The sequence below is a fragment of the Heptranchias perlo genome, unplaced genomic scaffold (genome assembly GCF_035084215.1).
Source record: "Heptranchias perlo isolate sHepPer1 unplaced genomic scaffold, sHepPer1.hap1 HAP1_SCAFFOLD_44, whole genome shotgun sequence".
NCBI lineage: Eukaryota > Metazoa > Chordata > Chondrichthyes > Hexanchiformes > Hexanchidae > Heptranchias > Heptranchias perlo.
The window spans coordinates 11,512,328-11,529,180 of NW_027139453.1; the positions used below are offsets into that span (position 1 = coordinate 11,512,328).

The window sequence follows — 16,853 nt, forward strand, 5'->3', positions numbered from 1 at the left end:
CTGAAATGAGCGTTGCATTCATCGTATGTCCATTTCCAGAGTAACTGAAACCTTTAGAGGTGCAAATTAATTCCTGTGTTAATATTGGAACCCTTCGAGTTCCCGGTAAATCATAGAAACCGGTTCCTGTTCGTATAAATCCGGGTCTCACTGTGTCACTGCTGCTCTTGCGGGTCTGGTCATTTGCTGTATTTGTCCTGAAGTGATTCTTTTGCTGATTTCGGGCGAGTGTCAGAAATTCAGAGAATATCACGAACTCCCTTTCCTCCATCTTTCTTGTGTGATATGTTAATTCATGTTATAATGTGTTTTTAATCTCCAACTAAATACATTGAATGTTTCAAGTTGATGCGGCTGTAAGTGAGAATGTGAGCAACATTCTGCCAGTGGGCTGTTGTCAGATTATGAAGTTGCTCCAGTTACTCTGCAGCAGCGATAGGGACCTCTGGCTAATGTTCTCCAGCTGACTTTCTCTGTTTAATTATTTCCATCGCCTTTAACTATAACAGATAGTAACTGTCGTTTAATACAAAGTGAAAGGTTTTGAATTCACATTCAGTTATCGTGGAAGGTATGCTGGGAAACGGAAGTAAGTATCTGCTGACAGACAGTGAAGGCCCATATTAACACTGATTGAAGGTAACTTACGAGTGTTGTATTACACTGTATTTCTGCTTAGTGAATGGAAAAGCAGCATGTGGGAGTTTGTGGAGATCAGAGAGATCCCAGGCAACCACATATGTGGTAAGTGTCCACAGTTCAAGGCGATTCAGCTCAAAGTTGTTCACCTGAAGTCCGAGGTGCAGACACTGCAATGCATCCGGAAAGGGGAGAGTTAACTGGACACTTTCATCCAGGAGACATTCACACCCCTTAGATTAGGTTGTAGTTTAGATTCGTTCAGTGGTCAAAAACAGGAGGGTGTGATTGCGAGTCAGGCTGTTATGGGGACCCTGGATGTAATGTTGGTGGAGCCACAGCATTTGACCGTGTCCTACAGGTACAAGGCACTTGCTACCTGTAAGGTTGAAAGCAAAGATTGCAGGGAGGATGGGCAAATATACCACGGCACGGTGGCCCAGGAGGCCATTCAAGTCGGCGGAGTAAATGAATGTTGTAGTGGTCGGGGATATTATTTTCAGGGGGATAGACACAGTTCTCTGCAGCCGCGACCGAGATTCCCGTGGGCTGCGTTGCCAACCGTTTGGCAAGGTTATGGATATCTCCTCGCGGCTGGAGAATAACTTAGGGCATGAGGGGGAGGATTCATTTGTCGTGGTCCATGTAGGAGCCAACGACAAAGGTAGAAAGAAGAATGAGGTTCTGCTGAGGCAATTTGAGGAGTTAGGGTTTGAATTAACAAACAGAATCTCAAAGGTGATAATCTCTGTAATCCTACCTGAGCCACGTGCAGATTGGCGTAGGGACAAACAGGTCAAAGAGTTAAATGCGTGGCTCAAAGAGTGATGTGAGAGACAAGGGTTTCAATTAATTGAACATTGGCAACTGTACTATCGAAAGAGGGAGCTGTTCCATTAACGCATCAAAAAATAAGTTCAAAGCATAGGAAATGATAAAAAGTTAAAATTAAAGGCTCTTCATCTGAATGTACGGAGCTTCTTAATAAGAGAGACGAATTAGTTGCACAAATAGAGATAAAAGGGTTTGACCTAATCGCCATTACAGAGACGTGATTGCAAGGTGACCAAGGTTCAGAATGAAATATTCCATGGAACTTGACGTTCCGAAAAGACAAGCAGAGTAGCAAATGAAGGGGTGTAGCTCTGATAATAAAGGATGACATGAGGACAGTGGAGAGAATGGATCTTGGTTCAGAAGAACAGGAAGTAGAATCAGTTTGGGTGGAAGAAAGATTTAACAAGGAGTAGAAAACACTGGTGGGAGTAGGAGGATTCGAGTCCAGGAGCAGGGAAGCCTTACTGCTGTTATACAGGGAATTCGTGAGACAACATCTGGAGTATTGTGTGCAGTTTTGGTCTCCTTATCTGAGGAAGGATGTCATTGCCATGGAGGGAGTGCAACGAATGATTACCAGACTGATTCCTAGGATGGCAGGACTGACGTATGAGGAGAGATTGGGTCGACTCGGCCTATATTCACTAGAGTTTAGAAGAATGAGAGGTGATATCATCGAAACATATGAAATTCTAACAGGACTAGACAGACTAGATGTAGGGAGGATGTTTCCGATGGCTGGGGAGTCCAGAACCAGGGGTCACAATCTCAGTATACGGGGTATGCCACTTAGAACCGAGATGAGGTGAAATTGCTTCACTCAGAGTGTGGTGAACCTGTGGAATTCTCTACCACAGAAGGCAGTGGAGACTAAGTCATTAGATGTATTCAAGAAGGAGATAGATATATTTCTTGATGCTAAAGGGATCACGGGACATGGGGAAAAAGCGGGAGCAGCGTACTGAGTTAGACGATCATAGAATCATAGAATCATAGAAGTTACAACATGGAAACAGGCCCTTCGGCCCAACATGTCCATGTCGCCCAGTTTATACCACTAAGCTAGTCCCAATTGCCTGCACTTGGCCCATATCCCTCGATACCCATCTTCCCCATGTAACTGTCCAAATGCTTTTTAAAAGACAAAATTGTACCCGCCCCTACTACTGCCTCTGGCAGCTCGTTCCAGACACTCACCACCCTTTGAGTGAAAAAATTGCCCCTCTGGATCCTTTTGTATCTCTCCCCTCTCACCTTAAATCTGTGCCCCCTCGTTATAGACTCCCCTACCTTTGGGAAAAGATTTTGACTATCGACCTTATCTATGCCCCTCATTATTTTATAGACTTCTATAAGATCAACCCAGGTCCTTTTGTACATCAACATTCCACAATCTATCACCATTTAAATAATACTCTGCCTTTCTGTTTTTCCTTCCGAAGTGGATAACTTCACATTCATCCACTTAATACTGCATCTGCCATGTATTTGCCCACTCACTCAACTTGTCTAAATCACCTTGAAGCCTCTTTGCATCCTCCTCACAACTCACAATCCCACCTAGTTTTGTGTCATCAGCAAACTTGGAAATATTACATTTGGTTCCCTCATCCAAATCATTGATATATATTGTGAATAGCTGGGGCCCAAGCACTGATCCCTGCGGTACTCCACTAGTCACTGCCTGCCACCCCGAAAAGACGCATTTATTCCTACTCTCTATTTCCTGTCTGTTAACCAATTTTCAATCCATGCCAGTATAATACCACCAATCCGATCTGCTTTAATTTTCCGCACTAACCTCTGATGTGGGACTTTATCAAAGGCCTTCTGAAAATACGAATACATCACATCCATTGGTTCTCCCTTATCGATTCTACCAGTTACATCCTCGAAAAACACCAGTAGCTTTGTCAAACATGATTTCCCTTTCATAAATCCATGTTGACTTTGTCTAATCCCGTTGATATTTTATAAGTGTCCTGTGACCACATCCTTTATAATAGACTCAAGCATTTTCCCTACTACTGATGTTCGGCTAACCGGTCTGTAGTTCACTCTTTTCTCTCTCCATCCTTTTTTAAACAGTGGGATTACTTTTGCCACCCTCCAATCTGCAGGAACTGTTCCATAATCTATCGAATTTTGAAGATGACAACTAATGCATCCATGATCATTTTGAATGGCGGAGCAGGCCCGAGGGGCCGAATGGCCTACTCCTGCTCCTATTTTCTATGTTTCTATGTTTGTGTTTCGATGGATAGAGGATTGCTTAACGGACAGAAAACAGAGTGTAGAGATGAACGGGACATTTACAGGTTGGCAGGCTGTAACTAGTGGGGTGTCCAAAGGTCGGTGTTTGGGCCTCAGCTATTTACAATCTCTATTAATGACTTAGATGAAGGGGCCGAGTGTAATGTATCCAAGTCTGCTGATGATGCAAAGCTAGTTGGGAAAGTAAGCTGTGAGGAGAATTCAAAAAGTCTGCAAAGGGATATACACCGGTTAAGTGAGTGGGAAAGAAGGTGTTAGAAGGAGTACAATGTATGGAAATGTGAGGTTACTCACTTTGGTAGGAAAAATAGAAAAACAGATTATTTTTAAAATGATGAGAATTTTTTAAATGTTGGTGTTCACAGAGATTTGGATGTCCTCGTACAAGGAACTCGAAAATAAACATGTTGGTCCCGCAAACAATTAGCATGTTGGCCTTTATTGCAAGGGGGTTGGATTACAAGAGTAAGGAAATCTTACTGAAGTTGTGCAGGGCTTTAGTGAGTCCTCACCTGGAGCAATGTGAACAGTTATGGTCTCAATAGCTGAGGAAGGATATTCTTGAAGGCGGTGCCAGAATTTTCACTTCATTGATTCCTGCGATGAGAGATGTTCCTCTGAGGAGAGATTGAGTTGAATGGGCCTAAACTCTCTGTAGATTAGAAGAATGAGAGGTGATCTCATTGAAACACATAATATTCTGAGGGCGCTTGACAGGGTAGATGCTGAGAAGTTGTTTCTCCTGGCTGGACAGCCTAGAACTAGGGGGCATAGTTACAGAATAAGGGGACGGCCATTTAAGACTGAGATGAGGAGGAATTTCTTCAATCAGAGGGCAGTGGATCTTTGGAATTCTCTACCCCAGAGGGTTGTGGGTGCAGAGTTGTTGAGTGCATTGAAGGCTGAGAAAGACAGATTTTTGGAATCTAGGGCAATCAAAGGATCTGGGAATCGCGCTGGAAAGTGGAGTTGAGTTCGAAGTTCAGCCATGAGCTTATTGAATGGCGGAGCAGTTTCGAGGGACCATATGGCCTACTCCTGTTGCTATTTTTTTTGTTCTAATTCTATAGCAGGTAGATCGCTGTTAACACTATTGGTGCTCAAGGAGTTGGTGAAACCAGTGTGGAGATGTGTTATATTCAGAGCTGCGATCGTGCACCAAGCACAGTTATGGCCTACGGCCGAAAATTGTGCAGGCAGTTATAAAACACATTAAAATGTTTATATTCGGGATATTGGACCAGCAGCGAAACATGAGACCCTGAGCCAATTTCGTATCCACGCAACCACCGCCCCTTGAACCCCGTGGTCTTCACTTTTGTTAAGAAGTCTATTATGTGATACTTTATCAAACAACTTTGGAAATTCCAAGTACACAACATCAACCGCACAACCTTCATCACCCCTCTCCTTTACTTCATCAAAGAACTCATCCAAGTTCGCCAAACATGATTTGCCTTCAACAAATCCCTGCTGGCTGAAATGTATTAACCCATATTTTTCAATGTGCCAATTATTTTTTTCCCAAATTATTGTTTCTTAAAGTTTCCCCACCAACGACGTTCGGCTGACTGGCCTGCAATTGTCAGATTTATCCCTGGTCTAGAAAATCATTAAAAACTGCTCAAGTTGTTCGGTGGAGAGGACTGAACTGAATCTTTCATCTACATCAATCAATCTTTGCATCTCAGGCAATTCAGGTGGCCATGTGTGTACACATTGATTGGTATGGGGAGCTCGCACTGAGACCGAGGACAATCCATTCCATTGAATATGCCACCGACCTTTCTGACCATCCATTACGACCGCCTCATATTTATCAATATTCTTACCAGTTTCAATATAATTACACAACGTTTCACAGTGAGGTAAGCAGCTGAAAGTTCGACAACTGCAGCTCCGTAATTGTGCAAGTTTTAAAGCCATCTTGGCTGGCCTGAGTTCGGGTTTCACCTTGTCCACGGCACGGACTTTCTGGGATTCAACTGGCTTGGTGATCAGTTCGATACCCTCCCACCGGGTGGCGCTATTCGACCGACGCTCCGCTCACAGAACTTGTCGGTTGAGCAGAGCAGGATATGAGGCGGGAAACGCGCTGCAAAATTATGGCAGGTGCAGATTAATGTGGGCAAGTGTGAGGTCATCCATGTTGGACCTAAGAAAGATAAATCGGGGGATATTCTAAATGCTGAGCAACTCGGAAAAGTAGAGGAGCACTTTCCTTTCATATATCCTCTCTGACTTGTGCCTCAATACTGGAGTTCTCATATGCTGCAACACCATCGCCCTCTCTCCTGACACGGTCTACTCTAAACAATTTATACCCTACCAGATAGGTATACCATTGATTGGAATCATTCCACCATGTCTCTGTAACGAAACTAATGTCCAATCTATGAACCGCTGCAATACCTTCCATATCACCCATCTTAGTTATCAGACTTCTATTAATGCAAGCGCAACTTTTTTAGCTTTCTGATATTTGGCTTTCCCATTTACTTTATCAATAATTTTACATTGTTGACCTCCCACTATTGGAATTAGACTCATTAAGCTTTGATTTGTGTTTTCACTGGTACAACTGAAAGTTGCTCCAGTCGGTACTGGTGTTCTCTTACACTGACGGCAAACACCCCCGCATCCAGTTTAAACCCTCCCCCATCATTCTAGCTATCTTGCCTGCCAACACCTCTAACCCCAACCAACTCGCACCACCGTTATACAGGTAGAGGCCATCCGGTTTGTAAAGGCTCCCCCAATTGCAAAAGACCACAAGACAATAAGACCATAAGAGCTAGGATCAGGAGAGGCCATTCGACCGCTCGACCATGCTCCGCCATTCTATCAGATCATGGCTGATCTGATTTTTACCTCAACTCCACTTTCCTGCCTTTTGTCCATTTCATTTGAATCCTTTGTTGACAATAATGTGTCTAACTCAGCCCTGAATGGATTCAATGACTCGGCCTTCACAGATTTTTGGGGTCAAAAAATTCCAAAGGTTCACTACCCTCGGAGAGAAGAAATTCCTCCTAATTTCCGTCTAAAACTGGCGACCCCTTATTCTGAGACTATGCCCCCCTAGTTTTAGATACCCCATGAGGGGTAACATCCTCTCAGCATCTACCCTATCGAGTCCCCTCAGAAACTTGTAAGTTTCAATAAGATCTCCTCTCATTCTTCTAAACTCGAATGAGTTTACACCACACCTGTTCAATCTTTCCTCCATATCCACAACCCTTCCAAATCCCGAATCAACCTAGTGAACCTTGTCTGAACTGCCTCCAATGTAAGTATGTCCTTCCTTAAATAAGGGCACCAGAACTGTACGCACTACTCCAAGTTTGATCTCACCAGCACCCTGTACAGTTGTAGCATGATCTCGCTGCTTTTACACTCCATCCCCCTCGAAATGAAGGCCAATATTCCCTTTGCCTACTGGATTACCTGCTGCACGCGTATGATGATTTTTTCTGATTCATGTACGAGGACACACAGAACCCTCTGTAGCGCAGCATTTTGTAGGATTTCTCCATTCAAATAATATTTTGCTTTTTTACTTTTCCTCCCAAAGTGGATGACTTCACTTCTTCCCACATTATGTTCCATCTGCCAAATTTTTGCCCATTCACTTAACCTGTCAATATCCCTTTGCAGACACTTTGTGTTCTCATCGCAACTTGAATTTCCACCTATCTTTGTATCATCAGCAAATTCCACCACAAGTCACTCTGTTCCTTCATCCAAGTCATTGATATATTTTGCGAATAGTTGAGGCCCCAGCACTGAGCCCTGCGGCACCCCAAAAGGTACAGATTGACATTTTCAAAATGACCCTTTTGATCCCGACTCTTTGTTTTCTGTTTGTTAGCCAATCCTCCATTGATGCTAATATATGACCTCCAACACCATGAGCTCTTATCTTGTGCAGCAGTCTTTTATATGGCACCTTATCGAATGCCTTTTGGAAATCCAAATACACTGCATCCATTGCTTGCCCTTTATCCACCCTGCCCGTTACTTCCTCTAGGAACTCTATTAAATTTGTCAGGCACGATTTCCCCTTCATAAAACCATGTTGACTCTTCTTGGTTGTATTATGAGTCTCCAAAAGTCCTGCAACTACTTCCTTAATAATGGATTCTAGCATTTTCTGAATGACAGATGTTAGGCTAACTGGTCTTTCGTTAACATTTTCTGTCTCACTTCCTTCTTGAATAGGAATGTTACGTTTGCGGTTTTCCAATCCGCTGGGACCTTTCCAGAATCTCGTAAATTCTGGAAGATTACAACCAATGCATCCACTATCTCTGTAGCCACTTCCTTTAATATCCTCGGATACAAGCCATCAGGATAAGCGGACTTGTCAGGCTTTAGACCCATTAGTTTACCTAGTACTTCTTCTCCAGTGATAGTGATTGTTTTTTGTTCCTCCCTCCCCTTTGCCCCTTGATTTTCAACTACTATTGTTATAATATTAGTGTCTTCTAATGCGAAAACAGATACAACATATCTGTTCAATTCCTCTGCCGTTTGCTTGTTTTCCATTATTATTTCGCCAGTCTCATCCTCGAAGAGACCAATGTTTGCTTTAGCTACCCTCTTCCTTTTTATTTACTTGTGGAAGCATTTACTGTCAGTTTTTATGTCTTGATAGTTTACTCTCATAATTTATTTTCTCCCTCTTTATTATTCCTTTAGTCTTCCTTTGCTGGTTTTTAAAGTTTTCCCAATCTTCTGGCTTACCAGTAATCTTTGCCATGCTGTATGGTTTTGCTTTTAAACTGATACCATCTATAACTTCCTTAGTTAGCCTTTTGTAAACAATTTTACAACACCAAGTTATCGTCCAACAATTTTTATTTGAAATTGTTGGACTATAACTTGGTGTTGTAAAATTGTTTACAATTGTGAACCCAAGTCCATCACCGGCATCTCCACATCTTAGTTAGCCTTGGTTGGTTCACCATTTTTGTGGAGTCTTTCGTCCTAACAGGGATATATTTTTGTTGCGAGTCACAAAGTATCTTTTTTAAATGTTTGCCATTGCTTTTCCAACATCATACCATCAAATCTATTTCCCCAATCCACTTCAGCCAATTCCGCCCTCATTCCTTTATAATTGCCCTTCTTTTAATTCAAAATAATAGTTTCAGACATAGGAACATAGGAACATCGGAACACGAGTAGGCCATTCAGCCCCTCGTGCCTGCTCCGCCATTTGATAAGATCATGGCTGATCTGTGATCGAACACTATATACCTGCTTTTGGCCCATATCCCTTAATACATTTGATTGACAAAAAGCTGTCTATATCAGATTTAAATTTAACAATTGAGCTCGTATCAATTGCCGTTTGCGAAAGTGAGTTCCAAACTTCTACAAGACTTTCTGTGCAGAAATGTTTTCTAATCTCGCTCCTGAAAGGCCTGGCTCTAATTGATAGACAGTGCCCCCGACTCCTAAAATCCCCAACCAGCGGAAATAGTTTCTCTCTATCCACCCTATCCGTTCCCCTTAATATCTTATAAACTTCGATCAGATCACCCCTTAACCTTCGAAACTCTGGAGAATACAACCCCAATTTGTGTCATCTCTCCTCGTAACTTAATCCTTGATGTCAGGCTATCATTCTAGTAAACTTAAGATGCACTCCCTCCAAGGCCAATATGTCCTTCCGAAGGTGCGGTTCCCAGAACTGCTCACAGTACTCCAGATGCGGTCTAACCAGGGTTTTGTATGGCTGCAGCATAACTTCTGCCCCCTTGTCCTCCAGTCCTCTCGATACAAAGGCCAACATTCCATTTGCCTTCTTGATTATTTTCTGCACCTGTTCATGTCACTTCAATGATCTATGTACCTGAACCCCTAAGTCTCTTTGGACATCCACTGTTTTTTTCACTTTTTACCATTTAGAAAGTACCCTGTTCTATCCTTTTTTGATCCAAAGTGGATGAACTTGCATTTGTCTGCACTGAATTCCATTTGCCACAGTTTTGCCCATTCACCTAATCTATCAATATCACTTTGTAATTTTATGTTTTCATCTACACTGCTTACAATGCCACCAATCTTTGTGTCATCGGCAAAATTAGATATGAGACTTTCAATGCATTCATCTAAGTCGTTAATAAATATTGTGAATAATTAAGGCCCCAAGACAGATGACTGCGGGACTCCACTAGTCACAATGTCATTCTTTCGTGTTTTTTTTCTTCATTATTGTTGCTTTACTTATGTTAATGTTATCGAGTTCCTGTCCCCTAGTCAATATCAGTTTTCTTGGGATTTCCGGCAGGCTATCCTCTTTTTCAACTTTGAATATCGACGCAAAGTAATTATTCAACATGCCAGCCATTTCCCCATTGTCAATGACAATATCCCCACTTTCAGTTTTCAAGGGGCCAACACTACTCCCCTGACCACCCTCTTTTTCCTAATATAATTATTAACGTTCTTCGTATTGCTTTTGATATGCCTTGCGAGTTTCATGTCATACTTTCTTTTTGCAGCCATTACTATCTGCTTTGTGACCCTTTGTTGATCTTGGTATCTGTCCCATTCGCCAGGATCTGCACCATTTTATGTCTTTTTGGATGCCCTTTCCTTATGTCTTATACTGTCCCTTACCTCTTTTGTTGTCCATGGCTGTTTTTTTTTGGCATGTAGAGTTCTTTCACCTCAGGGGTATAAACCGATTCTGTATCACGTTAAATGTTTCTTTAAACATTTCCCACTGATCATCAGTCGTTTTACCCATGAACAGGTTTGCCCAGTTCACTGTGGACAGTCTCTGTCTCATCCCATTGAAGTCGGCCTTGCCCAAGTCTAGAATCTTAGCAGCTGACTCAATTTTTCCCTTTCAAACACTACATTGAACTCGATCATGTCATGATCACTATTGGAGAGATGTTCACGCACAGTTAAGCCGTTAACTAAATCTGGTTCATTACTCATTACTAAATGGAGTATGGCTTGCCCCCTTGTTGCCTTTAGGACATACTGCTGTTGAAAACTATCCCGGACACTCTCAAGAAATTCATTACCTTTCTGACAGTTGCTAGTCTGCTTTTCCCAATCTGTGTGAAGATTGAAGTCCCCCATTAAGACCATTATGCCTTTCTTACACGCTTGTCGAATCTCTGCATTTATACAACCTAGCACTTCAGAGCTGCTGCCAGAGCTCCTGTATACAACTCCAACTATAGTCTTAGATCCTAACCTATTTCTCAATTCAACCCATAAGGTCTCTGTTGGCTGCTTACCTCTCGTTATATCCCCCTTTATAATTGAAGTGATTTCATCTCTGATCATTAAGGCTACTCTTCCCCATCATCCATTTACCCTATCTCTCATGTAGACCTGAAAACCTGGTATAATTAGTTCCCAATCCTGACCATCCTGCTGCCAAGTCTCAGTAATATCTATCATGTCATACCCTCCAATTTGAATTTGAACCTGTTGGTCATTTAATTTATTCCTTATAATCCGTCCATTTGTAAATAGAACTCTTAGTTGGGCCACACACCCTTGCCTGACCTTCAGCTTTGCTGCCTTACGCCTTCTAGTTCTTATTTTATCAGTCGTGCCTCATGTACACTTTCTTTCCGCTGCTCAACGCTTTTCCCTTTCACTTGTTCTTGAACAACTGTTCGTACTATTTGTATTGTAAATTTCCCCTGGGTCTTCCCCTCTCTTGCTGCTCTCAACTTTATTCCCTTCTGACTCCCCGTTCAGGTTCCCATCCCCCTGCCACTCGAGTTTAAACCTTCCCCAACAGCACCAGCAAACACCCCCGCGAGGATATTGGTCCCGTTCCTGCTCGGGTTTAAGCCGTTCCGATTGATCAGGTCCCACCTTCCCCAGAACCGGACCAAATGTCCCATGAATCTAAATCCCTCCTTCCGACACCATCCCTGCAGCCACGCATTCATCCTTTCTATTCTCCTGTTCCTATACTCACTAGCACGTGGCACTGGTAGTAATCATGAGATCACGACCTTTGAAGTCCTGCTTTTTAATTTATCTCCTAACTCCTTAAATTCACCTTGCAGAACCTCATCCCTTTTTTTACCTATGTCGTTCGTACCAATATGGACCACGACTATTGGCTGTTCACCCTCCCCCTCCAGAATGCCCTGCAGCCGCTCCGTGACATCCGTGACCCTCGACCCAGGGAGGCAACATACCATCCTGGAGTCACGTTTGCGGCCGCAGAAACGCCTCTCTGTTCCCCTTACAATTGAATCCCCTATCACTATAGCCCTCCCACTCATCTTCCTCCTCTCCTGTGCAGCAGAGCCACCCGTGGTGCCCCGAACTTGGCTCTTGCTGCTTTCCCCTGATAAGCCATCTCCCCCAACAGTATCCAAAGCAGAATATCTATTGAGAGGGAGTTGACCCCAGAGGAATTCTGCTCTACCTGCCCAGTCCTTTCACACTGCCTGGTGGTCACCCATTCCCTTTCTGCCTGTGTAATCTTTACCTGCGTTGTGACCACCTCACTGAACTTGCGATCCACGACAGTCTCAGCATCGCGGATGCTCTACAGTGAATCCACCCGCAGCTCCAGCTCCGAAATACGGTTAGCCAGTCGCTGCAGCTGTACACACTTCCTGCACACATGGTCGCCAGGGACACTGGTAGTGTCCATGACTTCCCACATAGTGCAGACGGAGCATATCACGGGTGCGAGCTGTGCTGCCATGACTTGCCTTAGCCTTTCAGACTCTCCTCCCGCTCTCGGTCTCTCCTTTTATACTGTGCTCACCTCTCGGACTCTCCTGTCTCACCTGTGACGTTGCACAGTTATTTTCTCTTGTTGCAGGTCTGTTGCTGCTTTTATTCCCTAATCTCAGTCTTCAACGCTCAGGTCCACTGCCGCTCTGTGGAAAAAGTTAGGAAAAGCAAGGCAAAGCAGCACCTCCTTCCCCCACTTCACCGAACTCCCACACTTACCAAACGCTCAGCAAGCCACTCTGTCCTGCCGCACTCCGTGCTGTCGCACTGACATGCCCCTGTATTTCTACAGTTTGTGACTCAGATGAGTCAGCCCTGCCCCACCTTCAGGTACCAGTTTAATCTAGCTAACCAATTTACTTACTACAGCAGCTCTCTCTGCTGAAGCCTGACAGAAACTTAAAAATGTACACTTTAAAATTGAACTTAACCAGTTGAAAGCAAGACCCAAGATCCTCGCTCTCAAACTGGATGTGAAATTCTATCATGCTGTGATCACTGCTTCCCAAGGGATCTTTCACTTTGAGATCGTGAATTAATCCTGTTTCGTTAGCCATTGCCAGATCCAAAATGGTCTGCTCCCTGATTGGTACCCCGACGTATTGGTCTAAGAACCAGTCGCGAATACACTCTGTCAACTGCTGCTCAGGGCTATTTTGCCAATTTGATTTGTCCAATCTATGTGAATCATGAAATCGCCCATGATTTTTGCATTACATTTTTTTTAGAAGCCCCCCTTAGTTCCTGATTAGTATTGTTCCCTGCAGTGTAGCTACTGTTAGCGGGCCTATATACTTCTCACATCAGTGATTTCTTTCCCTTGTAATTTCTTACCTCCACCCAAATTGTTTCGAAACCTTGATCTTCTGAGCGAAGATCATTTCTCAATATTATACCAATTTCATCCTTTATTAACAGAGCCTGCCCACCACCTTTGCCTTTTTTTCCTATCCTTCCTAAATGTTAAATAACCCTGAATATTTAGCTCCCAAACTTGGTCACCTTGCAACCACGTCGCTATAATGGCCACGAGATCATACCCATTTGTTTCTATTTGTGCCGTCAATTCTTCGATCTTATTACGAATGCTGCATGCATTCAGATAAAGAAACTTTAAATTTGTCTTTTTTACCATTCTTTCCTACCCAGGCCCCATTTGCTAGTGCACTCTTATGTTTGTACGCTCTGTCCCTTCCTGACACACTCTGTTTATCTTTACCCCCATCGCTTTCCTGTACTACTTCCTTGTCTTTTCTTTTTATTAATCTAAACTTCATCCCACCTGAGCCCTCCGCCACTCTATTTAGTTTAAAGCCTTCTCTACCGCCCTTGTTATTCGGTTTGCCAGAACATTGGTCCCAGCTTGGTCCAGGTGAAGCCCGTCCTAACGGAACAACTCCCTCTTTCCCCAGTATTGGTGCCAGTGCTCCAGGAACCTAAACCCACTTCTCCCACACCAATCTTTGAGCCACGCATTCTTCTCTCTGATCTGATTTACTCTGTGCCAATTTGTTCGTGGCTCATGTCATAATCCAGAGATTATCACCTTTGTAGTTCTGCTTTATAATTCAGTCTATAGCAGCTCAAACTCCCTCAGCAGAACCTCTTTCTTAGTCCTACCTATGTCGTTGGAGTGCCACTGTTTGAGGAAACGAAAGCCTGAGTCCCGACCCCAGAGCCTTCGCCACGCGTTGGTGCCGAATTACCCTGTGTTTCTCTGCACTAGCACGTGGCTCAAATTTGTCCAAGTGCTCAGTCACTCTGTCCCTATTAACAGATTCTGGTAATTTTCCCACAACTGACTTTAGAGCGGCAGGTATATCGTTATATAGTTTCTATCTCCCACCCTTCTCAAATATTGGAGAGTCCATTGTAATTTTCCAATCCAACAGCACAATTAATGAATAATGAGATTTTGAAGACTACTTACGAAAACAGCTACAATTTCCTCAATTACTTCATTCCAGACCATGGAGACAAATTCTTCATAACGATTTTTTGTCGGGGCGATATTACAGATGGATTCAATTCAGAGGTATGAATGTCCCAGACAATCGTTCTGAAGTTGAATCTCGGCAGGTACTTTGTTACCCTTGGTGGAACCACAGCCTCAATTGTCACTTTCACTGGTCTGTTCTGCGATCCGTGGACCTGGTAGAACGAGAGACTCTATTATCAATTGCACTGGTCTGTACTGTAATCCGGGGACCGGGTTGAACTGCAGCCTCTATTGTCACTTGCACTGGTCTATTATTCGATCTCGGGATCGCTGCCATCACTTCCCTTTGAGGTCGGATTGTGTCCCTTGTTGCATCCTGTACTTGGAAGGTACATTTGTTTTTTAGGCATAATCGAACAAGATAAAGTTGTCCGTTGCTGCTCATTTCTAACCCTTTGCCCCTTGCGGACATTGTTGGAGTTTCCCCAGATGGTGTTGGACTGTGGAAGTTGTCGATGACAGACATGGGTTTTGCAGCGATGGAAAGTCTGTTGACCATGTGAACGGTTCAGCTGGGGTTTGTGAAACGAAATTGCTGCAACTTGGTAGAGTTCAAACCTGCCAAGGTCCCTTGTATGATGATGTTTGACAGCAGAATTTTGATGCAATCTGTTGTCACGACCTCCAGTCTGAGAATAAAATCTGACAACTCCGAACTATTTCCGACCACCACCTGGTCCACTCCCCTCTCCTGCTCACGGGTCCAAACCCAGCCAGTTGAGATCACCCTTCGGGGTCCCCATTTTGCATTGACCGCATTTTGAGTTGGCTTCATTTTCACTGCTCCGCACTGAATAATTTTCTCCCAATTTATAGTTGACAATTTATTACTTACTTGCAATCTATATTCTTACGTTTTCTTTCCATTATGTCATTTGCTCTTCTGACTTACAACTGATTGTAATTATTTATAACATATTATCTCGCTTTGTTTTGGCTAATGTTCATCAATGGAATTAAAAATCCTTGGTGCTGCGCCGGGTTTACACTGCTCCTCTGGCGAACTTACGGCGTCAGAGAGGGTGCAGTTCCGAGTAAATTCACAGAGAATATCTTCGATTCATTCCTTCCTCTTTACTGGGAATGTTTATTTGTTATTATTTACTCAGCACTCTCATATACTCTCATAAGATGTATGTTTCACACAAAATACTGTGAAATTGGCTCTTTTGCTGTAACCTGTTGTGTGATTCACTGTTTCTGTTTCTTTCCCTTTCACAGCTAACGTGATGACGATTGTGATCCTGTCCCGAGGAAAGTGCGGTCTCTCGAAATGTGTCACTTGCTACCTGGTGGCCATGGCAGCGGCGGATCTATTGGTCATTATCAATGACGTAATATTGTTTCGGATTAAGGAGTATTATTTCCCGACTAACTTCCTGTTCCTCACCCCTGTGTGCTCTTTCCAAACTGCCCTTAACCATGCTGTCTCAGACATTTCTGTCTGGTTAACAGTCGCTTTCACTTTTGATCGTTTTATATCCATTTGTTGCCAGAAGCTGAGGACTAAATATTGCACCGAGAAAACTGCAGCCGTGGTTATAGGAACTTTGTGCCCGCTGTTCTGTTCAAAAAACATCCCCTGGTACTTTGCATTTGAACCATACATGATATTGGAGAACGTACCCTGGGGCTGTATTGTAAAACCAGACTTTTATCCTTCAGCTGCATGGGTCGCATTTACATGGATTCACCGCTGTTTGACTCCACTGCTCCCAATATTCCTGATATTGCTGCTCAATTCTCTGACTGTCGGAAACATTTTGGTGGCCAGTAGAGTCCGCAGGAGGCTCAGGGGCAGCAAGAGTGATGCGAATCACAATGATCCGGAGATGGAGAACCGAAGAAAATCCATCATCTTACTGTTTGCCATTTCCGGCAATTTCATACTGCTATGGATGACATATGTTTTATTTTTCCTATCAGTGCGAATTACAAACCGTTATTATCGCACACGTTTCAATGACCCGATGTTTATCGCAGATCAAACCAGCTACATGCTACTGCTTTTGAGCTGCTGCACAAACACGTGTATTTATGCAGTGACCCAGACTAAATTCAGAGAGGAGCTGAAGAATGGGGTGAAATATCCTCTCAAATTAATATTTAAATTAGTTAAACGAGGACAATAGCGGCAGAATTCCCGGCATTGGAACTTTATTCCGTCTCATATCTCACCCTGTGCTCCTCGATGGGTTTAGCGGGTCCCAGCAGGTTGGCTCTCCTTCCCGACGCTTCCCAAACCCAACACTGGGATATATGTGACAAAGACCGCATGTTCTATACATTGTAACATCGGAACAGGAGGAGGTCATTCAGTCCCTCGAGCCTGTTCCGCCATTCAATGAGATCAGGGCTGATCTGT

General features: G+C 43.5%; 1 protein-coding gene across 1 annotated transcript; it reads left to right on the plus strand.

Annotated features, from left to right (window-relative positions):
* Positions 1–1,107: 1,107 nt before the first annotated feature.
* LOC137312955 (probable G-protein coupled receptor 139) lies at positions 1,108–16,620 on the plus strand. The gene is made up of 2 exons (XM_067979317.1): positions 1,108–1,303; positions 15,710–16,620. Exons 1-2 carry the CDS (start codon positions 1,108–1,110, stop codon positions 16,618–16,620), a joined length of 1,107 nt encoding a protein of 368 aa, XP_067835418.1.
* Positions 16,621–16,853: the final 233 nt, after the last annotated feature.

Bases quoted from the DNA above. Each gene is read 5' to 3' on its own strand.
- LOC137312955 (XM_067979317.1), top strand. From the start codon at position 1,108: ATGAATGTTGTAGTGGTCGGGGATATTATTTTCAGGGGGATAGACACA. The intron at 1,304-15,709 runs GTAGAAAGAAGA...TCCCTTTCACAG, and splicing joins TGTAGGAGCCAACGACAAAG to CTAACGTGATGACGATTGTG.